The sequence below is a fragment of the Cuculus canorus genome, chromosome 20 (assembly GCF_017976375.1).
Source record: "Cuculus canorus isolate bCucCan1 chromosome 20, bCucCan1.pri, whole genome shotgun sequence".
Taxonomy (NCBI): domain Eukaryota; kingdom Metazoa; phylum Chordata; class Aves; order Cuculiformes; family Cuculidae; genus Cuculus; species Cuculus canorus.
The window spans coordinates 10,820,130-10,847,090 of NC_071420.1; the positions used below are offsets into that span (position 1 = coordinate 10,820,130).

The window sequence follows — 26,961 nt, forward strand, 5'->3', positions numbered from 1 at the left end:
AGAAAAAAAGAACTATCTTCCTCTTCTAAGAGACACTGTTCCTAACCAAGTGCAGAAATTGCCAATATAAGACTTCAGGTTTCCACCTCTAATGATGGACCAAGTTCACTCCATCCTTCTGTCCTTTAATAACCCCAGGAGTGATACAATGATGATGATGATGATGATGACACCACCACTGGCTTTCTTTGTTAAGTACTTTGACATTTACAAATATAACTGATTTTTAAAGAGCAAGAGTTACTCTCCTGATCTGAGTAGAGTCACATTTGCTCTACTGCAGATTCTTTGAAGGAACATACAAGTACATTTTCAAACACTGCCCTGTACAAGCACGTACACGCAATGGTCACTGTGATCTCAGTAATCATTCACATTTCTGCCTATACTACAGAAGTTACTATCTACTATGGGGAATCCTGACATGATCGTTTAGTGTACATTGGGAACTCAAAATTAGAAAGTGGACTACAACACGCAAGCCAACGAACACTCACCTGGGGCAGCAGAAGAACGTACCATTCTAATCCCTTACTTACATTGCCTCATTAAATTAACAGGCCCTTTCTCTCCAAAGGGAGGCTTTTAGTACCTAAAACTGTGAACTATTCAGAGAATGTAATGGTTACAGCATCACAAATCCAGCTTATTATTATAGACCACTCTGAAATAAACAGAGTAAGAAGTGAACTATATAAACCTAATTCAATCTATTTTCATGGTTTATAGCCAGAACATAAAATGCAATGGTTTAGAGTACCTCAGTCTCATCCCCGTTTCCAACTAGGTTCCTTTCTCAAATGCCCCTGACATTTGTGAAACAGTAAAGTAAAAACATCTCTTATATTTCTGTCTTGAACTCTTCCAATGAGATCCATTTCTACTGGAGACATCAAGGAAGGAGAAAAAAAAAATAAACAGCAAAACAAGAGTCCTCCTGAATGTGTTTCACATGAGCAAGATGAGAACAATGGACAGAAAGACAAGATAGGGAGGGAGGGAATACTTCGTTCTTCTGAATACACAAAGTAATACAGAAGAAGATGGGAGGCAAAACCAGGAGCCTACCAGTGATTACTGAGAGAGGACATTTGCACCTACAGCTAGGGACACAACAAGGTACACTTGGTAACCCTACTTTAAAGATGTTCAGATAAAGCCTTCATTAGTGATTTCTTTGTATCATAAAACTGAAGCTGTAGACTTAATTTTCAGTCAGCACGTTTTTGATATGTGAACAAAATCCCGTGCTATCACGGAAATTTAAGAAATCCTTAAACATTCTCTGGTCTACATCGAGCTGATTTCCTCCAGACATTGATTGTATAGGGTTTCAGCTGTGTGGATTTTTTCTCTTCACCTGGATGCTGCTGATGCTTCCTCTCCTGCTACTGTTCCGACTCTCATCAGCTGTATTAGAATTATAGCAGATGGCATCAAAGCCCAGAATTCCTCCAATGCAGTCACCAATGAGACACACCTGAGGAAATAAAGATTTTTTTTTTTTTAAATGTAGCAAGTGTTTTAAAAGAAACAAAAAGCATCACAGCAGCACAGAGGAGCTGCTGTCCTTCTTTACAACCTCGTTCCTGTTTTTTTACACCTTGGGTCCTAGCGCAGTTGAAAATACGTAGTCACTTTCTCCCACTTCCTTGTACCTCCAGTCCTACGCCAAGAATTTCTATCCCAGGGACTGTTTTGACCAACTGGAAGTTCTGGCAAACAGGCTAGAATTCTTCCAGCTGCTTGCAGCCAGATTCCAGCTCGAAATGGTCAGATCAACCGACAACTGGTCTCACAGAGATTTCAAGACACTTAACATCTCCTTCACAGAGTCATACCAGGAAGAGAATCTCAACAGATTAAAGCCAGATCACAACTCCCCTGTGAGGACAAGGGAATAGAACTTTAAATGAGGTATTAAGCAGAGAGCTTCACCCTTGCTTCACATTTCATATACACGTACAAGCTACCTTCAAGGTATGGATATGGGAATTAAAATATATAGAATGCTAAAGTTGAGAATTCAATAGTTGCAGTAATTTTATGGCACATTAGAATCAATCTCCCAAGCCAATTCCACTGAATAGCACTTATCGAGAGGCAGAGTTGAGATTTCTATCTAAGGACCAAAGCAAAACGCTGTGGAGAGCACAGAGAACTCATTTCATTTTAACAGTGCTGGTAACACTCGATGGTGAAAACTCTACAGAGCATCAGAGGTCACACAGACATTTCCCCAGGGAATATTAATACATATGGTTTGTAAAACATACCAAGGCTTCATTGTACCTTTGTCAAAAAAAAAAACAAACTAAAAACCCAAACACTGAATTTCTATTGAGAATTATTTTCACAATTATTTCTGTAACTGGTATAATTCTTCCTTACATAATCTCACCTTTCATAATGTTCTGTCACTGCAGCTGGGCTGTTCTTATGCTTCAAGCAAGAACAGTTTACTACAGATATTAAAACTGGCTTCAGACCAAACTTTAGTCTAAAAATACTGATATGCCACAGCATAATATTTTTACTGCTATGGAAAAGAATTTGTGCAATAAGACACATGCTTTCCTTCAAAGATTATGCTGTACTCTGTATTAAATGTCTTTTTTTATTTTTTAATGTCTTTTTTTTTCCCTTTCTTCTTTTTTCTACTTTTCTAGAGGCCACTGCACTTTAAGGTAGTCCATGTTTCTGGCTACATAGAGGGCCCCATCACAAAATAATTTCAGTAACTGACATAGAGTAGCAGTATGATATTTATTCTGTGTGAAGTAAGAACGTACTCTTTATTGTTGTCTAAAGGTGGAGAAGCACGAACAGTAACTGTGACACATCAGCTGGAAGAAGCTTGCAGGTGGATCCACTGGGGAGCAGATCACACCAGAAAAATTACATGACATTCCTGAAGTGACACAGGAAATCTGCAACACCGCTGCCAACTATTTGTCTTCTAAGTTTCTTTACTGTCAATTGTTTTATTGCTACTGTAATGGAGCCAAAAAAAGAAAGAGCAACAATTAAATTGCATTGCTTATGCTCGTAGTCAGAGATGTCCCAACTTTTCTATTAGCTACAGCAGGTGTGCGAGGAACTTCGTAACACAGATTATCATTTGTCTTGGGTTGGTGTGCTTGTTCACTGCTTAGCATCCACACTTACTGCACAACTAAGGTTCTTATACACCACCAGAGTTCATAGTAATACTTAGTAAGAGCTTAGGGGTCAAAATGCTCATAGGAGAAGGTATAGCACCTTCTGCCAACTCAGTAAATCCAGGTTAGATACTGCACAGGATTCCAGAAGTGCCGTTCTCACACTGGGCAATCCCACGCTAGCATTCATTCATCGTATTTGCAGTGTTGTCCCACACTCATAACTTAAAACCCTCAACACAATGGCTTAAAAATAAACAGCCTTCCTCCAAAGGAATTTTACTTTGATGTAAGAGAAAACAGTCCTACCTGTCCATTAAAACCAGCCCCATCTGTAGATTTGAGAAATTCATTGTAAACTTGATTGGCTCTAGTGATCACCATGGCAACTGCATCCTGGTACTGAGGGGATGAAACAGCCAGCAAGGGCAGGGCAGCCAGCGGAATGTGGTCTTCACTGCTGCTGAGACAGTTCTCATCGTAGCTGTAGGGATTTAGGCTAGAGAAGGACATGGTATCGTCAGGAAACATGCAGCAGGCAGCAACAGAGAATGTGCAGTTACTTCTTAACAGAAACGGGTCGGGCGATTTTCATTCACAACGAAGGGATGGTTTTCTCATCAAATTCAACCGCTTAAAGAAAGAGTTACTGGTTTATATGAATGAGACCGTGCTAGAAGGCATTTCTGTAGATAAACATACTTAGTGTAATTTTTCCAAATACAAGTAGACACAGTTTAAAGCAGCAAAAAGACTATTCTGCTTCAGCTTTTTCTTTTCCGTATTACAACTTACTACATCAAATAATGGGATCCAATCATCACAATGGAATATTGCTTCCTAGAACACAAGTGTGACAGATGTATTGTTCAAAAGCATATAAGAACATTTTTCACAGTATTCCATCCTTTCGAAAAGATGGGAAAAAGCTGCACACATTCTGAAATCGTATGTGAATGTTTGCATAATAACATTTTGCAAAAAGGAGGTGACTTAGCTGAAAATGCGTCATTTTGATAAGATGTCAACTTTATTTTGGCTTGGATATGCACCCTACAAGTTTCCCAGTAAATCTGCCAATCATGTCTGATTGATTTTTGCTGATGAGTGGGGAAAACAATTTGCAGAGAGCCAAAGCTGCAAGGCACATTAGTGTGTGCCAGATTCTCTTACAGTAAGCTGGCTGTCCTTTAGAGACTAAAGGAAAGTCAGATGTATTTTGGATAATTCAGCTCATTTGAAGTTCATCCGAAGCTGCAGGCAGGCAACTTCAACACTATTTTGCATTCATTTTCTTTAGGAACTTTGTGGGCTATCACAATATTTAAAAGCAAGCTGCCTGAAAAGGAATTAAGAATCTTTACCAAACCTGCATCCTTGAGGGTAGTACCAGGGTAACGGAAGAAGAACAGATCACTTGCAACGCTCACATATGGAAGCTGGTCTGTGTTCATGTCCTGAGCCTTACTGGACACTTTCACGCTTGCCTCTTGCACTCTGATGATTTGGTATTTTTCATCTGAAGTGGGGTAAGAGTTCCTGTGTCCTAGAGCTCAGCTGCTCTGCCAAACTGTGTCAACGTACCAGTTAATACAGCTTCCTACTGCCAGCCGATTAGATCATCCAACTGCACAGCAGATACACCGTTACAAACACTAACTGGAAAATGTACCTTAAAAACCTACATAAAAAGCTTCATTTACTATAACAATTGGCAGATAACACCTCAGAAAGAGGAGAGACACACAAAAGGAAAAGAATGATTAAGTGAATGTTTGAAATGGAAAAAAATACCGGCATGTGTTTTCATAATAAAAGTAAAATACATGTAATATTCAGAAGAGAATGACATAAAACAGAGTCAATGGAAAAATTAATAGCTGGTAATATTTTTTTCATGGCTAAAGCAATACAGATAAAACTGAGCAATTATTTTCTAGACAATTAATCACCGTCAACTGGCATAGAAATGAGACTTTAGGTTTTTTAATCCAAATTTATTTTATTGTAAAGGTTGTGGCCACAGAGCGCTCCGTTGTTATCGTAAACACAACACAAAGTGAAGAAAGATCCAGACCACTGAAGGAGTGTATGAAAGAGATGGATTTGTTTATCACAGGGACATGTGAAGCACTCCTGCTGAACCCCAGACAAACAGGTGAAATCAGCGCTGCAGCTGAGAGGAGCACAAGACTCGTTATCCCTGCAGGAGGACTTTCGGAGCACCAGCCTGGGAACACTGCACTCGCACAGTGGCTGAGGATGAAGAGGGCAATCACAAGGAAGCAGCTGAAGTCACTAATGGTAAGAGCCTGGCAGAGCAAGCCGCCGGCATCCGAGCCCAAAACCTCCCAAATAAAGGCAGCAAATGACAAGGCTGCAAGGCAGACCTGGCGTTCTGCGGTGGGCTGGAGTACACCTGGCTGCCAGGTGAGAGGGGAAGGATGGCTCGAGGGCATCTGCCAGCAGGGAATGCTGAGCCTGCACCAGGGAGATGGGGATGAAGGGCGAGAAAAGAAAGAACAGGGAGTAAAGGCTTATTCTGAACACAGAACAAGCCAAAACACTGGTCCCTCCTCAAAACTTCCTCAGGTCAGCAAGTCCCTGATCGTTGCTGAGGTGAGAGGAGAAAGCAGGGGGCAAAATCACCCTTTCAGCACCCACTTGTTTGGATAACTGTCACACAACAGGTTTTTGACAGTTATGGTTTAGCTACCCGTACTCGGTGCTGACAGTCCCAGGGATTTGCTGCTGCTGTTTCTGAACGCCAGAATACATGTTCACGTCCTCCACTTTTAGGATAGAATTAACACAAGGAACAGAAAATATTCTGTCCATAATGCCTGCTTTCTAATTAAATTATAGAAGTATTTTAAAAAATTGATTAGGCAAATACAACACTGAGAGCTTACACTGCCGGACCCACTATTGTGCGAGGAGCGTGCCAGGGGCTGAGTGCTTCAAAAATCATCCAACAAAACACTTTCATCTCACTCAATTGTTTATTTGCTAACTTTCCTACTTGAGTGTTTGTTTCCTAAATGTAATGTTTATTTTGGCCTTTTTTCCTTCTCTCCTCCCCCACCCACCCCTCCCCCTTTCCAATTACTGCTCTCCAGTTTGGAGAATACTGTAATTTAGGAGGTGTGAATCAATGTATGCTCATCAAATCATATGCTATATAAAACATAACAGCTGATCCACTCAGAGATAAATGTTGCAAGAGATCAGTCATGCATTATAAATTTACACAGGTTGCATAAACAGTGTCTTTCTGATTTATATGAGAGATACAGGAAAATGAAAGCGATGGGAGTAGATGGGAGCTGATCAGATTAAACACTTACTAAATGGAGTGATTTTGCCCTGAAACATCCTTTCACTTTTAGCCACTGTTTGCAAGGTGGAGAGGAGAACTGCAGAGGTGTGTTCAGATGAAAAGTCCCAGTGGATTCCCTCTGAACCCAGCAGAGGGTTGTGCCACCTTGGCACGCGCTATGCCTGCACATCCACAAAATGGAGGATACACTCAAACCAAACAAGAAATCTTGTGCTGCTGCTTACTCAGTCATCTGGCTCACCCTCAATGAAACATTACAGTAATTAAAAACACACTTCCTCCCCCACAGTTTGCTAAATGGAATGTTTACCACATGTTTATGTTCCACAACTGCATCCTGGAGTTCTGGCTGTGAAAGCTGCTGGCATGAAGCTGCAGAAATGCAAGAGCAGGGAATCACCTCTCCTTTTGTCAGCTCCAAATGGGTACATTGAAAGCAGCTCCACGCACGGACATATTAAGGCAATATCAGTCCTATGTCAGTGTGGGGAATGATTCTATATGGATATTCAAACATAAAGCTTGGCTATTTTCAGTCTGGCTGAATACTGCATGCTGCGACAAGAGGGAATCAAAAAATAGAGAAAGAAAATGGGAGCTCTGTTTATTTAGGCTGCCAGCAAACACTCTTTCTCCCGATCTACCACCAATTCTTCCACAGAGTTGAGACCTCCATTATGGGATACCTAGGAGCCACTACAAAGCCTTGTGTTAATCAATGGCCCAAATGGGCAAGGATGATCTCCCAAACACTCTTTGATGCTTCACCTCCTCTTCTACTGTCAGAGCTCTGCTTTACAGGGCAGCGAATAGGACACATTTTTTTTTTTTTTTAAAACAAATACATCTGCTTAGAGAAAGAAGTAAGATCACTCCAGGTCTTGCAGTAAGCAAAAGATTAAGAGGGTTCACAACATTTCATTATGAAAAAAACAAGTCATAGAAAGCCATTCAAAACCACACCGCAAAGCCAAACATTAGAAAATGCAAATCAACTTACTTGGAAACAAGAGAGAAAGCTGCTGAACAGATTGCTGGGCAGGGAACAAGTCTGATTAAGATGTGGCCCAAAGCAGCAGGGAAATGGGCTCGAGTCACTTTCTCAAATACAGAACTGAAGGTGTTGATGTCTGCCTGCTTGCTGCTGTGGTCCCCACCGCCAGCGTCTAAGATGTTCCCCCCATGCAGGATCAAAATTAGCACATGAGTTTTGCAGTTCTGCTGTTGAACTCCTTCCTGTAAGAAAAACAGGGAATAAGAAGCATTTTTACAGACAGTGTTTGTAGAGCAGGTGCCCATGTTCATAAGCAGTTCACACTGATTTTTTCCCCCTTCCCCACTGTGATCTTTTGGTGGTATTTGCTTTCGCTGGGCAGGGGCAGCACACACAGTTGTGTGCATGTGTGTGTCTGACTCTCCCTGCCCTGTGTTCCATTTGATTCAGTGTCTGAACCAGGTAGAGCACACCATGCTCTGCTGGAAAACCTTTGCAGCACAGATGTAGGTTACAGATCAACAAAGATTATCAACAGCTTTGTGTACATCAAAAGCCATTTTAAATATATTGAGACTGGAGAACTACTCCAACATCCACAGACAGCCTAAGCCAACATCTGTCTATGTATCGTGAACGAGGCTGCTGCATTTACTGGAAAGGTTCTAACTCAAGTCATCACGGGTTCTAAAAAGACAAATTTCTCTGCCAGTGAAAACATTATGCGAAAGCAGATGATACAGTTGTCTCAGCCTTTTGAGAATAGCAACTTGTTATTAAAATGAAAATGGAGCTAACTTGCCCAGATATTTACTGAAAGAGTAAAATAAAAGTATCACTGATGATATCCACAAAACTCACAAATACATTTATGAATATGTGAATATGTGCATACACAGGAAATAATCAGCATACTCCATAGAATAACGAATATATTATCGACTTGAGACTGGAAAAACATTTTGAACGTCTTGTGAGAGTTTTCATTAATTGCATGTGCACCTACTCAACAAGGAAAGGAAGGACACACTAAGTCACCAAACACATTTATAATTCCATAATACAACAGAGAGTATTTCCATGTCTGCTCCTTGGAAATCAGTGCAGCTTGTTGTGGGAAACAATCTCACCTCATTGTCCTCATGTATTTCAATACTGCCTTGTGCTGGGAACCTTTGTTTTCTTAAAGAGGCTCTATATAATTCACCTGAAAGGAAAAGAGACATAATTGATCATATAAATATTTGGCTGCCTCATCTTTTACAGACATCTATGGAGGTAAGGCACATTCCTAGTTTTAAGACAGAAAGATCTGTTCACAGAAAATCTTGTGGACAAGCAGAATAGACAAAGTTTCTTGCAGCCCTACATATCAGAGGTTCTTCTATTCTTAACAGCAACATTTAGAACAGGATTCAGGTTCTTATACAGAGGTGTGTACTGCCAGTACAGCTACCGGCAGTGCGTCTCTGGAGCAGCACTAAAAGAGGTCAGCTGAGGTTCTGCATCATCTCTGCTTGTCTCATACAGATATCTTAGATGCTCTGGTATGTCTTAAATGGCACTAAACACCTCTAAATAGGCAAATGAATTAAGCCTTTAAAATTCTCCAAAGACCTTGAGGAATCAGCTCTTCTACAAACTTCTGTGACTATGTAGGATGGTCCCAGAAGCAATGGCAGTGCTCCACTACCAGGATGCAAACCAGGAGTAACAGACAACAGAACAAAGGATAGCTGCTCCTCAAAAAAAACTTGTAACCTGGAAAATAGGACCTGACATTGCAAAGGAACACAGCACCTTGCTAATGCTTTTTCACAACAGGATCATGAGTGCAACATCCTTTGTTACGAATACAACAACAAAAGTCTCTGCATTGACTTTGGAGCATGACCAAACAGACGCAAAGAGGCTTGTGACTGTTTCTTAGGCAGGCTGGCTTGCCAGCAACCTGCTGGAAGTGGTGAACATTCCCGATACCAGATTTAATATCACGAGATTGTCCACTGTCTCACCTTGGGAAGCAAAATTTAGGACGCAGGGTTTTGAATTCTTTGCAGAGTTGTCAAACACCAGAAGAGGTTTCCTAGAAAGGTGGTTGATGCCCCACACCTGTCACTGCTTAAGAGGCATTTGGATGATGCACTTAATAACAAATATTCTCTGTCCTTGAGGACAAAGAAGCAGATGATACAGCACTATCCACTTTTTTCCCCCTTGGTCACTGAAGAGAATTGCTACAGGATCTTTCTAGTCTCTATATAACGTGGTTTTCCTTCTACAGTCACATGTGGTAGTTAAGTTACCTAGGAAACAGCTGTGGAATGAAATCAGACCAGCAGTGTTTTCAGCTTCATTGTCACATTTATACACGAGACCAGCAAAAGTTCTTTATGACAACTATGGCGTGGTCGAACTATGCCACTCTTTCATTTAAACGAAACCAATTACAAACCAGAAGTGCCAGGCTGTCTTTAGAAAACACCTTTTATTCCTACACCTCAGTGGATTTAAATAGAGAAATTAAATATTACAACACCTCACTGAAGGGGAATTACTTCAGCTGAAGTCAAGGGGTCAATTCTTCAGGGAGGGCAAATGTGCTTTTCCCTTCTACAGACAGTGATGAAATTCCAGATGAGATGCGAATCCTCCAATCTCTGTAACAACTCCTCCTCCCTCTCCTGGGAGCAGCTGGCTTTGAAACCCTTCTGGATGTCAACACCAGCAATCTGTAATTTCAAACTTCAGCTGACTGCAGGGTTGCAGCCTTAAAATTCTACTCATCTCACAAGGTTTAGCAGTTCTAAGCAAAACTGGGAGGTCTTCCTCCCTCCATGGCCAATACAAGTTTTGGGAGTTAATGAGAGAGGATCATACTAAATAATACCAAACTGCCAGCATTATGGATCTAAACACATTTTCTTCCAGCGTGTTAGAGGAAAACAAATGCATCCCATAATGCTCTAGATGACTCAGTTAACTTTTTTTTGGCATTCTGAGTTCACTCTCTGTTTGTGGTTCCACTCCATTTGCTATGTGTTTGCAGGCAGCCTGCCAGATCCTAAGAGAGCGGACTCTAATTTTCACCTCACCAAGAATGCAGATTAAGCGGGGTCTTGCCAGGTTATTCTAAAAGCACTGAATACAGTCCAAAACACAGTTCAAACACTCTCTCGTCTTCTCCATCAGGATTGAGAGCTAATTCTTCATCAGATTCTACCACTATCATTCCTTATAACCACTATAAATTTATGTGACTTCTGTGGCTGCATTTCACTGTATTTAAAAGCAAGGTGATTATTTGTGTCTTTCCGGCAGGCAAGCTCTTAAAAGATTCGTCATTTAATACTTGTATAAAACAAAACAATACAACAACAAAACCCAAAACATCAGAAAACAAACCCAACAGCGACAACACATACCCATAAAGCCTGAACTTCCACCAAATGCTGTTGCTTTGTGGAAGTCTGCAATTTAAAACTATTTCTAACTAAAAGTGTTGCTTCCAAAAACCCATCCAGAACTCACTTTCCCCTGAAGGCCATCATATGAAACTGTCAGGTTTTTTTACGCTCAAGCTCACAACAGAACCAGCAGCACAGAAACATTAGTTTCACCTCACGGAAAAGGATTATTCAGGGACATAAGGCACCACCTCATCCTGAACCACAAAATTTATCTTCAAGGGAATACTGAAATAGGAAACCCAAGACTCGTCGACTCATGCTCATAAACCTCTTCAGTCACCAACACATTGCAACACACCAGACAAAATATTTCCTTTGATTACTTTCGTGCTATTCCTTTGAAAATCTTGTTCTAACAGTATGCTTTTAGAAAGCAGAGGATGGTTTGCTTTTTCTGTAATGCATCAGAAGTCAGGTTGTAGGATAGTTCCTCACTTCAAATGTCATAGAGAACTGGACATAATAATTCTAGGCTTTGTTTTAATCTCAATTTCTATTCTATTGTTGAAGTGGTCTTCTATCATAACATCGGGCTCCTTTCATTTTCTCACTTTGGCTAAGAAAAAGGAAGAAAAAAAGCATCATATCAACTTACAGTATCAGAGATTACAGAAATGATGATGCACAGACCAGTCTATGGAAGCACACAAGGTATTCTTTTCTTTCAGACATACCAATGTGCAGAGTTCAACTGTCTTCAAAACACTACTAAAAGTTCAGGCTGCAGTAACGTCAGAATGTAAACTGTCTTGTTTTCAAAAGCTGCACCTAGAAGTGCAGTTTTAACATGAAAAGAATGAGGAGATCTTAAAAAAATAAAAAACAAAAAGCAAGTGTGAGACAGGTCTTTCTTTGCAGCACAAGTCAGGAATTTCAATGGAGAGATCTTCAGCAACTGTTGCCCAAAGAAAGAAACTTGCCTGAATCCAAAGCATGAGGGGTCGAGGGGCTGTGTGGCATCTGTAAGAGGATCAACACATGCCTTTATTCCAAAAGCAAGGCTGATGGCGTACTTTGGAATATAATCAGATTTTGGGTCTACATAGGTTCAGTTTTATTGTCTAAGTTAAATACCAGAGACAAACAACAGAGGGACTTCCTCTGTCATGATGACAATAGAAAGGGTGAGGCTATTCAGAAGCCAGAGCGCTGTCAAAGCCAGAAACGGACAGCCTGACCTACTGGAGAAAATGGCAGAAATTCAATCAGGCACTGAAATGAAACTGATTACAGAGAAATTATGTGTTTTATTATTTACTGGAAGGGCCTTAATGAGGTAAAATAATTACATGGTTTTGCTGGACTGAACCTCTCTGATGACATTATCAACATTTTACAGATTTTTCCAGCTGTCTTGATTCATACCGTGATTATACTAATTTATGCTAATTGTATCATTATGTAAATTACAGTAACAAAAAAGGTACTCAAATCCCATACAGAGTAAGAAACTAGTGGGTTGTAATAGCTTACATGTAACAGCCAGTGATGCAGTCAGGAAAGGTCAGGGTGGGATAAGGCTAAAAACTTTCTGTTCATTTGTTTGGTCTTGTTTTTTAATTAACTTGCAAATACTCCAGCTGCACAGTCCGCTAGGCTTCTTCGAACTGGCACAGGGAGAGGAGACATGCTGAATAGGAGAACATGCTGAAATCTTCTTCCTCGAGAAGGTCAGTTCCTCCACAGGCCCCCAAACTAAGGGGTCAGTAGTGGGGGCTGTTCCAACTGCTGTCCTCATGTCCAAATTCACAAAAGCAACCACGTCTCCAAACACACTGAGAGCTTTCAAAACCCCAGCATTTGTTTCAAGGTTCTCCTGGGAGCATAATGCTTGGAAACCTCAATCTGGACACAGCTGATGAGCCACCCTACGCAGCTCTGGATGCTATTACTGAGCAGAATGAATTCTTCATGCTGTTGAGTGAACCTGCCCTAATATCACTGCATTGGTTTCCTGCAGGGTGCAGGTCAGAATGCAAACTCCCAGGATCTTTTTTCTGAGATGCTTCCTCAGCCCAGGCAGTGGGTGCCCAACTATTATGTGGAAACAGTGACCTCATTACTAAACAACTTTGTCAACAGCATGAAATTTAAAGTTCCATCTTTTGGGAGGTCATCCATGAAGAATATTTAAAACATAAGGCTGCATGATAAAAAAAAAAAAAAAAAAAAGCAGGAAATTTTAAGGGCTTTTTGTCAGGACAGCCACTGGCCCGTGTATCAGCTCATTGAGAATCACCTCAAATAGTGAAATGGCTCTTAGAGTGGTAACAAAGCAAAGCAAAGTGAAAAAGGTGAGTGAAAACATCTACCCATTGCTGATCAGATGCTGAACTATAAGGAAGACAGCTCACCGTCCTAAATTAAATGCAACCACATTACAGAAATTATACTGCTTTTCAGTCTAGCAGTCAATATCCAGAACTGTGCCAACCACCTGAGCCAGCTGATTTAATCACTAGAGAAGAGATTTACCAAGTATTTCTGAAGACAGAAACATACACTGCTACTGCAGAAACCAATGGATGAGCGTCTCCAGCAGGGATTGTTTTGGACTCAAATTCCCACTGGAATTGGTATACATAATAAACATTGCCTGAAATTACTAACTGCCCAAAGTCTCTTCACGTGGAGTGTACTGCATCTCAAGATCAGCCATCAGGATTAGAGGAGAGCCAGGTGAAAGGAAAAGCTCCAACAGTGATTCAGCACCCCAAACCAGCCACAAAAAGCATCAGTTCAATCTGTGACAAAAAAATAAGGAAATAAGTACCCTGAATCTAGGAGAAAACAATTTCCATGATCGTTTCCAAACTTCTGAGTACAGTTCAAACCTGTACTAAGAATCAAACCAGATCCACTTTTTTTTTTCCCCCCAGAGCATTTCTAACAGCTCTAATATTTTGTGATGTTATTTAGGGAGGAATTTAGAGCAAAATTAAGAGAACTTGCTTTAGGTACAAAGCACAAGGTGGTGACAGTCCCTAAAGAAAACTGTTATTTCCATTATTGCACTCCCATGAGAAATGATGCCGTTTCTTGCCATCTGCTGTGCTATTACCAGCCGTTTATAATGACAAATCCGTCATGAGAAATATGTTCCCATGAAGGCCGTAACATATGCTTTCTATTAACAAATGATAAAGAATATTGTAATACACTGCAGATGCAGTTTCACAAACTGCACTGTTTACAGGAAAATAATGGCACTCATCATTGAGCCCAATCCTGTTCTGGAACCTACAACACGAGAGAGTTCCCGTGTTCACTTCCACACTGTTTCTGCATTGACTGAGTCTCACGAGCACCATCAGATCTTGTACATGACTACTATAGAGCCCTGGGAGTAAAAACAACACACAGGGTTTAGCTGAGGATCCAGCCTCCAAGCGCTCCTCAGCTCCAGTTCTCAGACCAGGACAGATGAGCTCGGCAATGCAGGATTTCCAAAAGGAAGGAGCCGGCACAGCGTGACAGCATGTGCTTATGAACATAGTTGCAGGAATAGTAAACAGACCTTCCACCGCAAACTCAGTGAGGGCAACTGATTCTCCCAAAGAGAACTGTAATGACAGAGAACACCCTCATTAACCCAACTCATTTCTATAAGCCAATTTGCTTTCTCTAGCAAGCAATGCAAAAGCACAGGAAGATCAACAGCACAGTAACAAATGTGAATGCACTCCTCTGACTGCTCCACCAGCAGCAAAGGAATCACAGCAATGCCAGGCATGGCACTACTCTTCATTCCTATAGCACTCAGAAACTTTACCAGCAATGCTTTCTGTTCCTCTTTAAGCAGAGAGGGAGAAGGAAGTCCAGGGCACAAACCCCTGAAGTCTTCTATGCTCCAAAACAAGCCACATTGTACTCCCTGTACGAGCTATCATGTACAGCAGCAGCTTCACTCTGTGACGTTCCACCTTTGCCACTCTTGTCAATTCTATAAGGCACAGCCTAATGCACTAAATAAGACTATAGACACCTTCTCGGTACATTTTCATAATCCACATTAAACATAAATACATTTGAAACAAAACTCAAAAGAACCCTGGTCTCTCAACACCCCTTTCCCTTCTCAAACATAACATAACGCCAGACCTGTGCTGGCTCATATTTCTGCTCTATTATTATCACTTGTTGTTAGGTAGCCTTGGTGCAAATTAAAATCAGAACTTCAACTCACGTTGTTTTTCCTGTAATAAGCCAGATGAGCAAAATGCAGACTCTTCACCTGCAAAAGGAGAAAAATGCTGTGTGAAAGAGGATTGCTTTACATGAACATCAAGATCTTTACTTTTTCTACTGTATTGCAGTAAATATTTTGCAACTGACCACTCTACTGATTTCTAAAACTCCCACTGGATTCAGTGGGAATAGCTCAGCACACAGCATGCTTGAAAACTACTCTGTTCTATTCATCAAAATGGTTAGTCTAGAAGACAGATTTTACTCTTAATTTCAAGAAAGGCATCATAAGCAATAATTGTAGCCAGGAATCTACCTGTTGCGTTAGCCACTGAATATCTAAATAACTAAGAATTCATCTACCTAGCAACACAAAATAGATTCTTACTCCAAATATTTAATTAACAGTGTTTTTAAGAACGTCTCTGTACTTCTGTTCACTCCCACGGTCCACTTGCCCAAGGAAAGTTGCAAGTACAAAGAGATTTTCTCAGATCTAATTACCAAATTAAAATACAGGCACACAAGGATATGAGCAAAAAAGGGCTTTTCATTTCGATAAAGGTCTCCTACAGCACTCGGAGGGTTCTACCATGGAGGGTAAATACCTTTTCCATCCTTCCACCACTACAGAAATGAAAGCCCAATGGTACCGGCCCACCATCAGAGCTGGGATGGGAACACAGGGCTCTCAATCCCTTCTCTAGATTCCTTCTCCAGTGCCTTTCCTAGGCAAAATTTACTGTTTTGTGGACCCACCTACCATATGGGTCTATTCAAACAAGCAAGAGATACAGCACTCTCGGGCTGAGACACAGTCTGAATAAACAACAGAGGCAAGGACAAGATCTATCGATTTGGAAACAAGAACCACACTGGTCCAATGAAAAGGACCATGGAAGGTGATAGCATTCTAGGACATGGGAATAAACCAGTGCACATGTTGCAGTCACCTGCCCACTGATTTTCTTGTGTTGACTGAAAGCTTTGGCTCAGTGCCCTAAGAAGACTACAGAAATTGTACGCACTGTCCTCATCTCATGAATTAAAAATGCTGTTACACTAAATCCCACAAGGGTTAATCTCTAATGACTAATAATAACATTTAACTCTTCTGATGGATGCAGCAGTACTGAATAACAGCTCTGTCACAATTCACTTTCTTTTCAGATGTCACAGCTACCACAATTGACAACTTGGCTATTAAAGAGAGTAAAAGGAAAAGAATAAATACAGGTTCTTCAATATACAGCACAGAAACGTGCTCTTCCTTGTTCTTTGGAACCTGACTTTTCAGGAAGGAAAATTATTTGAATTAACCACTTCCCAAACCTCACATACATCATCTTTCATTTTCAGTTCCTCACCAGTGCAATTCACAGACTGTTGTGCTGCCAAAGAGGTTGGGTCACAACTATTAACAGCTTTCAGTGTATTACGGAAGAAGTATTATTACGAGTGCAATAGCTCGCAGAGAGAGTAATTGTTGAGGCAAGTCAGCCACCACTCATTGCCTTGGGAAGAACCCGTGAGCTCTCGAGAGTGCAGGAGCTAAAAGCAAGAGCACACACCAGCCTTCTGAAGGGCTTGTGTAGACAGTCATATGAATTACAATGTGACTGGCAAATGATGAGTTTCACGAAGAAAACTCCTTCCCATGACAGCTTTAAATGTCTGTGCAAACAGACATTCTCCATCTCAAAAGAATCACCTCTTGATGGAAGGTGATGCCACTTTCACTATAGAATTGAAATAATTTTTATTCGGTAGGTTTCAAAAACAATTCCTTTTTCTAAGGCTTTAGTAACACATTTCAACTTTTAATATAAGTTTTTAATATCTAGAATTTGGTCCTTTGGTACATGTTACCGTGCATGTCCCACATATTTCACCATCTAAAGGAGAAAAATAATAAGAGGTCAGAGAAAAAAAAGTAAACAAAAACATGAAGGCAAACCAAAAACACCAGAAAAGAAACATATTTTCAGATGCTAAGCACTATATAAAAGTCAACAAATTCTAGACCTGCTCCATGATTTTCTATTTCTTTTTCTGTAAATAGCTCCTCTCACATTGGTGCCACTGCCTTGTGCAAGATACAGTGAATGACAACCAATTTGCAGGTACAGCACACAATGTTATAGAGCACGTGCAGCAAGGAAATGTGGTAAAGGAGACAGGTATTTCTCAAGGTTTATTAAATTGCAGTGGTTTTGGTGGGGATAGAGTTAAATATCTTCACAGCAGCACGTATGGAGCTATGCTTTGGATTTGCCATGAAAATAGTGTTGATAACGTCTTTCAGCAACAGGTTCCTGACTTAGATTCCGTTCTCATTTCATCTTCCTTATGGCATGCATGCCTTTCTCTGTTGTAATCATCTGAATTCCTTTAACATCACAACCACATCACCAGAACAAACAGTGTTCATGCTCTGCTTCAGAACGTGGCTTTGCCCCAGCAAGAATACTGTAAAATTTAACTTCTGAATAGAAAAATCTGTTTTGCTAATATATATATATATGTCTATTTAATGCAGTGGCAAATGTAACACCGGTGTGAGTACAATTACGTCAAATGCTGGAAAGTAGGAGACAAGGGAAAGAAGTGATATACCTACAGATGGCAGGACCCTCTTGATGGGAATGGTAGCCAGGGAAACTCTCGGCTTAATGACACTGATGGAAGAACACATGCTGATTTCAGTTTGCGGACCGGATCTTAATACAGGTTGGAAAAGGAAAAAGGAATCTGTGGAGGGACTGCAAGGAAAACAATAGTCTCTGCAGCAGACTCAGCTCTCAGCTAAAAATATCTTAGCAGCTAGTTTAAGCTTCCTCCGCTTTGCATGCATTTGCTGAGGTGTTTTCCAGAACGTACAGCTTGAGAAAATTAAATGACCGCAGTTGCAGAACACTGGTAACCTGTCCTAGCATAAACTGCTATCATGGATGATTTGTAGAAATCCAATTCACTGCTTCTCTCTAAAACCTGCAGCTCGAAGTAAATCTGTTCTTCATACAAACCATCTGACGCGTTTTGGAACGCTGTTGACTACTTTAGTTTCTATCCTTCCGCTGTTTATTCTGCTAAGCCAAATTTTCTATTTGCCATTCTTCACGCTATTAGGCAGCGGCAGATGCTATTGCAATAAATTTAATAGCAGCGTAAACACTCCAGTCAGCTATGTACAAACACCCTTTAGTTAATTACAGGAGTCTAGGAGGACTCCACAAGGAGGGGGAGATCAAACATTTCTGAGGGAGCAGTTTGTTTACGCGGAACACTCACTGTGGACAAAAAGAGGCAGGGCAGCCTTCAGAGGACAGAGAGAAACACCAGTACAAGGTAAAAATATACTGAAAGCAGAGTCGTGAGGGTGCAGAGATTTTTCTGTTACATTGAGTGCTCTGCCCATGGCATAAATGCATGGCAGAGACAGCAAAGGTGACTGAATCAGTGCGCCACTAAAAAATGTGATGCTAAAAACATCTTAGTGTACACCCAGCCTTGCACAGAAACTCTAGTTTCCTGTAGGAGTTTCATGGATCCAACCCAAGATAGCTCATAATTTCTGATACCATGGGTTAGTATCCACATCATAACTGACAAGTATCTTAAAGTCTAAACCATTCAATGCAAAACATTAGCCTTTCCATTTAAGTGAAAAATCTCGATTTACAGCCAAGTTGGCATATGTTACATTTTCTCTTTATTCTCTTGACCTATTCTCAAACCTAACTTTTTTTTTTAAGCATTAGAAATACAAAAATCAGTAAAACAATTAACACCCACAGGTAATTAGGCGTAAAAGAAAGAGGTTGATTCCATCACTACAGGTTTTATACACAGGAAAGAACTGAGTGAAAAGGAAATATATATATTTCACCTTATTATATAAGGAAATTATACAATCAGATGAATTGTACAAGGGAAGAAAACAGGAGAGAAAAAAAACAGCCACTGCAATCTTGCCTGGAAAAACTAACCTTAAAGGAGTAAAATTAACAGCTGCCTTCCTGCCACATTTTGCAGTTAACTCAGGGCTAAATCCTAGCACCTTGGCAGCTTTCCTTGCGGAAGGTGTATTTAATCATTGCCCGGGGAGCTGTAGGCTTTGCTTTACTCCTAACCGAGCACCATATATACAGATTTAAACGGTGTATAAGCTTTATTATTGACTTAAACCAAGATGAATTTTATTTTACGAGAAACAATAGATGCTTTCCAGACTACAAAGTGTTTCTCCTTCTGCAAAAACATCAATCTGCAGGGTGATCGAGCTAAACTCTCCTCTTACACTTAGGATTTGTCCCTACTTAGCAACAATCCAGTTGAAAGGTTGATGAAGACATATCTCCTGAAGTTAATTAATTACTTCTCTCTCATGTTAATGTTTCTCCATGATATATGACTGCTTAGACTCTTAATTTGATGGAAAGATAAAGCAACGCTATTCGACAGCCGAATTAAGAACTGCTTATACTCTATTAAGCAACAAAATATTAATTACTTTCTCATTCACTTCCCTATCTCTACCTTCCACTACAGGATGAGATTAAGGTAAATTTTTGTACCAGCTGTCAGCGTATCCTACCCTCTGCTTGGTTTGTTTTACCCTGTGCTGCATCGCATCCATCTAACCGGAGATTCAAGCAGTCTGGGACAAGGACAAAGGCATCTTCATAAGTGCTTAATGCTTCTGAATGCCCAATACAATTTATGGGAGCTCAGCACACTCTGAAAATCCCTTGGGAACAGTCCACACCAAACCAAACTTCCTCAAAACAGAAGAATCACTGTCAGAGTTAAGTCTTTATAGCAGCCTTATACATCCAAGACAACAGAAAAGATGAATTCCAAGTAGTGGAACAAAAACTATCGTGAATCCTAGGGCTTTAGAATCACAATGGCAACACCCAGCACAAGGTCGCCCAGTGTCTGACTGTGGAAGTACCCCATGACTGACCACCCCTTCCAAACAAGAAGTCTCTGCTCAAAGCTAGCAGGACAGATTCAGCTCTCCTTACTGTTGCAAGGCCAATTTCTTCAGCAGGGTAACTCTTTACAGTAGTCTCTGCAAAGAATCACAGAACCATAGAATCATAGAACAGATTGGGTTGGAAGGGACCTTAAAGATCATCCAGTTCCAACTCTGCTGCCATGGGCAGGGACATCCCACTGGCTCAGGCTGCCCAAGGCCCATCCAACCTGGCCTGGAACACCTCCAGGGATGGGGCAGCCACAACTTCCCTGGGCGACCTGGGCCAGGGCCTCACCACTCTCATGGTAAAGAAATTCTTCCTTATGTTCAGTCTAAATCTGCCCCTCTCCAGTTTGTACCCATTCCCCGTCGTCCTATCCCCACAAGCCTTTATGAACAGCCCCTCCCCGTCTTTCTTGTAGCCCCTTCAGGTACTGGAAGGTCACTATAAGGTGTCCTCTGAGCCTTCTCTTCTCCAGGCTGAACAACCCCAACTCTCTCTCAGCCTGTCCTCGTACAGGAGATGTTCCAGCCCTACGATCATCTTTGTAGCCTCCTCTGGTAGGTACCTGCATCAAAAGGCACCGCAATTGAGAGATGTTTTTCTGGAAGCATAAATGTGCTCTAGTAATGCTTGTTTCAGATTAGTGTGAAATACAATAGTCTAAATGAGGAAGATTTTTGTCAGATGGTTTGGTTTTAGGTAGTCTTGCAAGGAGCAGGGAGTTGGACTTGATCATTATGGGGCCCTTCCAACCTGAGATTTTCTATGATTCTTTGAATTAGCTCACTCCACAGATGCATATTAAACTTAATCTTATTTTAGTCTTCCAGTTCTGTTCAGTGCCTTGTGGACCTTATGACATGAGAACAGAGATAGCAGTTGAAGGAATCAACAGGAAATTGTCACTGTCATCTCAAAAATTTGTGCTGCTTCACAAATAAAACAGGCTTTTTTCCTCCCCTATGCTAAACAGAAAAAGATGAGATCCAAAAGATATGATATGAGAGAGCAAAAGAAAAAATCATCACTCAGTGATGTATTTACGTACTTAAGATCTCAGGAAATAGTTTTTCAAAAGGGGAGTTACAAAGAATAGCTGGAGTGATGGGGAGTCAGAGTGCACGCTGTGAATTCAACAGAACCTTACAGTCGCAGTCATACGCCACAGGCTTTGGAGAACAATTCTTTGTAAGTTTTAAGGTGAGACGCACAGAATTTGTCATGTAAAAAAAAAACCCAAACCAGTAGGAATTGCACAGCTCAATCCTAGGTGGTGCAGAAAGGGTAGGAATTGCAGGATTTCATACACAGACCTAACAGAATTTGGCCAACAGTTGCACCCCCCAGCTCCAACCACTATGTTGTAAAGGGCTGGATGTTAAAAGTTTAATCTAAATCAATAATTCAAATGAGTCCCAGAAAGCGAGTGATAGTACTGTCAGCACTGTCTTCCAAACAGACAATCAAAGCACTAAAAGATTAAAACATCTGAGTGATGTGGTTGTCTGCAATGGGACCAAGAAAGGCCCTTCACTCACCCAATACGAAAATTTCCAGTTTTGAAAGCTGACCATGTCCATGCAGTTTACTGGTTACCAGTAAAGCAATCCATAAGTCTGTATGTGTGGCATACGAAGCACAGGAAAAGTGAATTTCACAGGCACTTTACAGTCAGTTACGTTTTAAACAACTGAAGATTAAATTGCGTTTTGTCAATTGCCTACCTGAGAATTCATCCTCATTTGAAGCATTTTAATTCAATTAGCTGGATTTGCAGAGTAAAATAGTAGCATATTGCTGATAAAATTGACTAATGGCTCTTAAAATTTAATTAGGGTGCATTAAATCAATAATCATCCTTTGTGGGCAGCTGCATTACAGTAATTACATTGTTATTATTTTGCTTGCTTACTCATTTACTTTACATTCTACAAAAATACCAGTAATGCCGGTCTCTTTTGTTTTCTGGAGGAGGGTTGTTGGTTTTGGTTGTTGTATTTTATTTTTTTAAGCTCTCCATATTGCAGAAATAAGGCTGCAAGCCCAGGGTAGACCACAAATTTTAGAATGTCTTCTTGGCTCCAGGCATGAGAAGCATATTGACAATTCCAGTCCTACCAATTTAAGGTTGCTGTGCTTGGGGAACTCAAGATAACTGCCTGAAGCTTGCCGTACAAATTAAGTTTCAAACAAAAAGGCCAGTCCAGGTTCATTGGAGGTTTGCCTGTTGCACTTTTTTTGGTGTGCATTTGTGGTTCTTTTGATGTTTACATTTTGGAAAATGCAAATTATCCACAGAAATGTGACCTTTTTCCCCCCACAAAGACTTTAGAAGAGACAAACTCACTGCAAAACAGCCAACAGACAAGTATTTATGGAATCCTTCCAAAAGAAGCCCAAGCTGAAGCCCCTGCTACAAATCTGACAGAACTGGAATTTAAACCTTTTTGCAGAAGAGTTAAGTAATTGTAGTGGGTTTATGCAGCAAGGTCTTGGTAGCGGGGAGCTACAGGAGTGGCTTCTGTGAGAGGACAAAAGTTGCTGCCCCAGCATCCAACAGAGATAGTCCCAGCCTGCCCCGAGATGGACCAAAGCTGCTCAAAACTGAGACCATCTGCAATGCTGGAAGTGAGAAAACATGAAAGAAACAACTCTGCAGACACCAAACTTAGTGAAGAAGGAGGAGGAAGAGGTGCTCCAGGTGCCACCGGTGAGATTCTCCTGCAGCCCAGGGAGGATCACGGTGGAGCAGATATCCACCTGCAGCCTGTGGAAGATCCCACACCAGCATATTAACCCAGTATTCTGGAAGATAGTCTGACTGGTTTCTCTCTTCAGCAGGCCAGACCACTTCACACACTCACCAACAAAACACTGTGTGAGTACAATCTTCTAATTCTCTGTCATCTTTTCATGACATGGCAGTCATCCTAGATACCGAGATCTTCTGATTTTTGTACATGCAAAAGAAGTGACTGAAATGGAGAACGTCCTTCAAATCATACCAAAGATACAATCTACTTGAAAGGAGACTGCTATCCTCTTAGGTGTACCTCTGCACTAGAATCATCAATAATACGCCTGTCTTATCATAAGGAGATGCTCACATCAAAACACAGAAAGTTCACAACAAATTCATATTCCCAAATTCCAGCCTCTGGACCAATGAATCAACACAAGTTCTAAGTTTACACAAACATATCCTCACAGCTGGATGTGAAGAAGAGTTAAAGAGTCCCACATTTTCAAACACGATTTGTAGTAGGTAACACAATAAAGTATATGCTTCAGTCTATTTGAGTATGAGCTACAGGGAAGACCACAGAGTGTCAGAAGAGGTGAAAGAAAAGAATGAAGAAGCCTTGACTGCCAAATTCCTGCCCAGGACACAAATCTAGTCTGCACCTAGTGCAAGCACACTAATTTCACTTAAGTTGGACCAACTTGAAAGCCGAGGAGCTTCAGGCACCTTAACAAGAATGAAACAAATCAAACAGAAGGTAATAGGTGATTAAAAACATTGCACTTGTCAGGACCTGCTTAAAACCATAAACACACAAATCAATTGTCAGAAGAGTATCAGTCATTCCAATTTCCATCAGCTTTTCAGTTAGACTATTTCAAATGGCAATAGAGCACTCACTGCATTCCAGCATATAAAATAGTATTTTGTGAGGTATGCCAAGCATTGACTCTACAGTTAGAAATCAAGAGTCTAATTATTAGCAGAACAGCCATATTAATTTGTGATCCATTTCCCTTTTACTGCAATTAATTGCAAATCACCCCTGTCAGGATCCCAAATGTTTCATCAATAAGGAGCCAAATTTTATGTTTTGCCCAGTATGCAATAATATACAGCACAGCCACTTCACTGGGACTCCATGCAATAACCAAGCATAGAATCTGGCTCTCTAGCAGAGCAGCAAGGGGTTGTCTCTGGGACAAGAATCTGCAGAATGAATCTGTAGTAACCAGGGCTTTAAATACACTCCCCTTCTCAAACACAACATAAGCATCTTTCCCCGTTTCAACAACAGCCTCAGCTATCAAAACTGATTTACCTCCATAAACAAGATGATAGTTAAAATTCCATGGACCCTGAAGCCTGTCAGCTCCTTGCAGGAACATCCAACTAAGAGCCAGTCAATGCCAAAAGCATCATTAACCTGGGGTTGGACAGGGAGTGCGGTGGGAGGGAAGCGCAGGGCTTGGCAATGAGAATCCTTTTCCACTTGTTTCTTACAGGTCACAAAGTGACGTCAGATGGTTACAAACATTGGCACTCATGCAGCTAAAAGTTTAATTGATGTTCTAGCTGCTCAGTTCTCTGCGTCGTTTGGCCAGGCCCCAGACCTGGCTAAAGCCCTTAAGGAAACGTTGAAGTAATTTTCATCAGAGCCTGCAGCAAATGTGCATAAGCAAGCAGACACTTTGATGCATCTTTAATAAATTGTTTATGAACCAGAAGAGCAATAACACTTGACTGCTTTCCAAATGAGCTCATAATCATCATCTGTTACTTAAAACATTGGAGGTCAACACACGTCCTGTCATACAACATTGTCTCCTGAGAGACAAAGCCAGACAGATTTATTTTTGCTTTTCATTCTGAGGTCAAAGCTCCCTTCTTAAGTAATTTCATAGCTTTACCGCAACATAACTTTGAGAGGGTTCAGAACCAGAAAAGTCACCTATTGCCATTGTAATGAGCATACAAACTTTATCCCCCCGTGTATTTGCCCTCAGATATTAAAGCATATCTTCTGGTGAAACCCAGAAATCATGTGCTCCTGAGAAGCAAGAGTTGTGCTAGGACAGACAGTCATAAGAATCAGAAATTGCAGGCAGTGATTTTCAGATGTTATCTAATTCTATCACATCTTACAAAGATGTATATTTCTTTTCCTTAGAAAAAACAGAACCCAAACAAGAACACGTCACTTACCTATTACCCCACAACTACACCATGATTTCACACTATAGCAAATATCCTGCTATTGTCATTTCAATAATAATTTAATAATATAAAATAGACCATTTCAGCCTTCCTACTCACACTTCCATCTGTCTTTCTGGAGACCATCTTCACATCTCTCGAAATTTCTAACAGAAGCTTTCGTAGGAAAAAGCTATTTACAGACAAGACAGATGCACAAGCACTTCCCATTCACTGCCAGACAAGCTTTCCTTCAGGAACTCGCCCACCACTGCTAAAGACAGGAGCTCTCTGTCTGCCCTTGTCAAGGTCAGGAAGCAAACCTGTGACACATACAACGCGTTCCCATCGCACTACTGATAAATAAAAACCGCATGACAGGGCAAACAGACAAAGGAGATCCATAAAGATTGCATTAAGATCTCAAGCTTGGCATTTGCTACATGCTGAAATCTTGGCTTTGCGTCACTTTGCTCTGGGTTATTCAGCAAGTGCAATGAAATATAGCCTGTCTCTTCCTGCTGGTATGCTGGGCTCCTGTCACACCAGTGAAGGGCTGGACGTGGGATCTGCTATGTCAGCCTGCCAGCTGAATACATTGCTTTCCCATCCAAACTGCTGCGCAGCAGCCAAGGGACAATACAGCCCCAAAACTCACTTCCAGCAAAAAAACTACAAATACGCTTGGAAATCCACTGTTTCTAACGTTGTTTTTGTTTTATAAAAAGCACAGAGCTAAAAAAACAGTGAAAAATCAGGCCTTTGGGCAAGAGGAAGAGAGTTCAACGCCCCTCAAAAGGCAAGTCAGTCCCTTTTTGTTCCAAAGGGAAATGGTTGTGCTCAGAAAACACCACTAACAGAAAGAACAGATGAAAGAAATGATAGGAAGGAATGGAAAGCAGCAGCTCAATAACAAGATAACACAGTCCTTAACAAACTGAGAGCTTGGATACCTTCCACACAGTTGCCAGACAATTATTTTTCTGCAAAGTGATTTTAAAATTTTCTATGTTTGTACTGTTCTTGTTGTTTTCTTGCAGAGAAGACACAACCAGGAGTCAGAGGGTAGCAAAGAGTTCAGAAAATCAAAAAATGCCAATGAATTACGACATGTAGCGATGACAGCTGCTCTCAGAGAGAGCAGTACCTCAACATTAACGCCATTCGGAAGCCTGAACAAACCACTTTTTTTGTTTCTCCAAACAAAATCTGGAGAAAACAAGCAGTAAACAGGAAATACTAAAAGCAACCACACCACTCCAACACAGCTGCCTCTCCCATCCTGCCATGGGCAGTCAGCCCTGGTGGGAGTATTTCACTATACCAAGAAATAGCAGTATGAGCGCAGCCTGTAGTGAAAGGAACATTACTGTGGTCAGGATAAGGATGCACACCTTTGTTGATCTGCTTAACTGCTTATGTGATCATTAAGGAAGCATGGTAGCCACTGTGAAATTTTTTGTACCAAGGTGAACTATAGCTGGAATTCTGTTCTTCCCCTTGCTGCACAACACCGTGAGATCTACTACTGGGGTAGAGAAGGCTTTTCTATGTGATAGAATCATAGAATGGGTTGGAAGGGACCTTAAAGATCATCCAGTTCCACCCCCTGCCATGGGCAGGGACACCTCCCACTGGCTCAGGGATTCCAAACCCCATCCAATCTGGCTTTGAACACCTCCAGGGATGGGGCAGCCACCACTGCTCTGGGCAACCTGGGCCAGGGCCTCCCCACCCTCACAGGAAAAAAAAAATCTTCCTAATATTTAATCTAAATTTCCCCTCTTTCAGCTTAAAATCATTACTCTTGCCCTCTCCCTGCACTCCCTGATAAAGAGCCTTTCCCCACAGTCGAAGAAGGGAGTAACAGAAAAGCAAAGC

The 26,961-nt window shown here is 41.0% G+C and overlaps 1 protein-coding gene across 7 annotated transcripts in view; it reads right to left on the reverse strand.

The window, feature by feature from the left end:
- PITPNM3 (PITPNM family member 3) overlaps positions 1-26,961 on the reverse strand; it is a 120,938-nt gene that overhangs the window by 33,059 nt on the left and 60,918 nt on the right. For 6 of the 7 annotated variants that reach the window (XM_054084904.1, XM_054084900.1, XM_054084898.1 and 3 more), the window contains 5 exons: positions 15,152-15,199; positions 8,626-8,702; positions 7,502-7,737; positions 3,471-3,660; positions 1,361-1,480 (listed from right to left, as the gene is read on the reverse strand). In XM_054084904.1, the coding sequence (XP_053940879.1) occupies positions 1,361-1,480; positions 3,471-3,660; positions 7,502-7,737; positions 8,626-8,702; positions 15,152-15,199 (671 nt within the window). The remainder of the gene's footprint in view (positions 1-1,360; positions 1,481-3,470; positions 3,661-7,501; positions 7,738-8,625; positions 8,703-15,151; positions 15,200-26,961) is intronic. The other variant, XM_054084899.1, reaches the window with a different exon arrangement.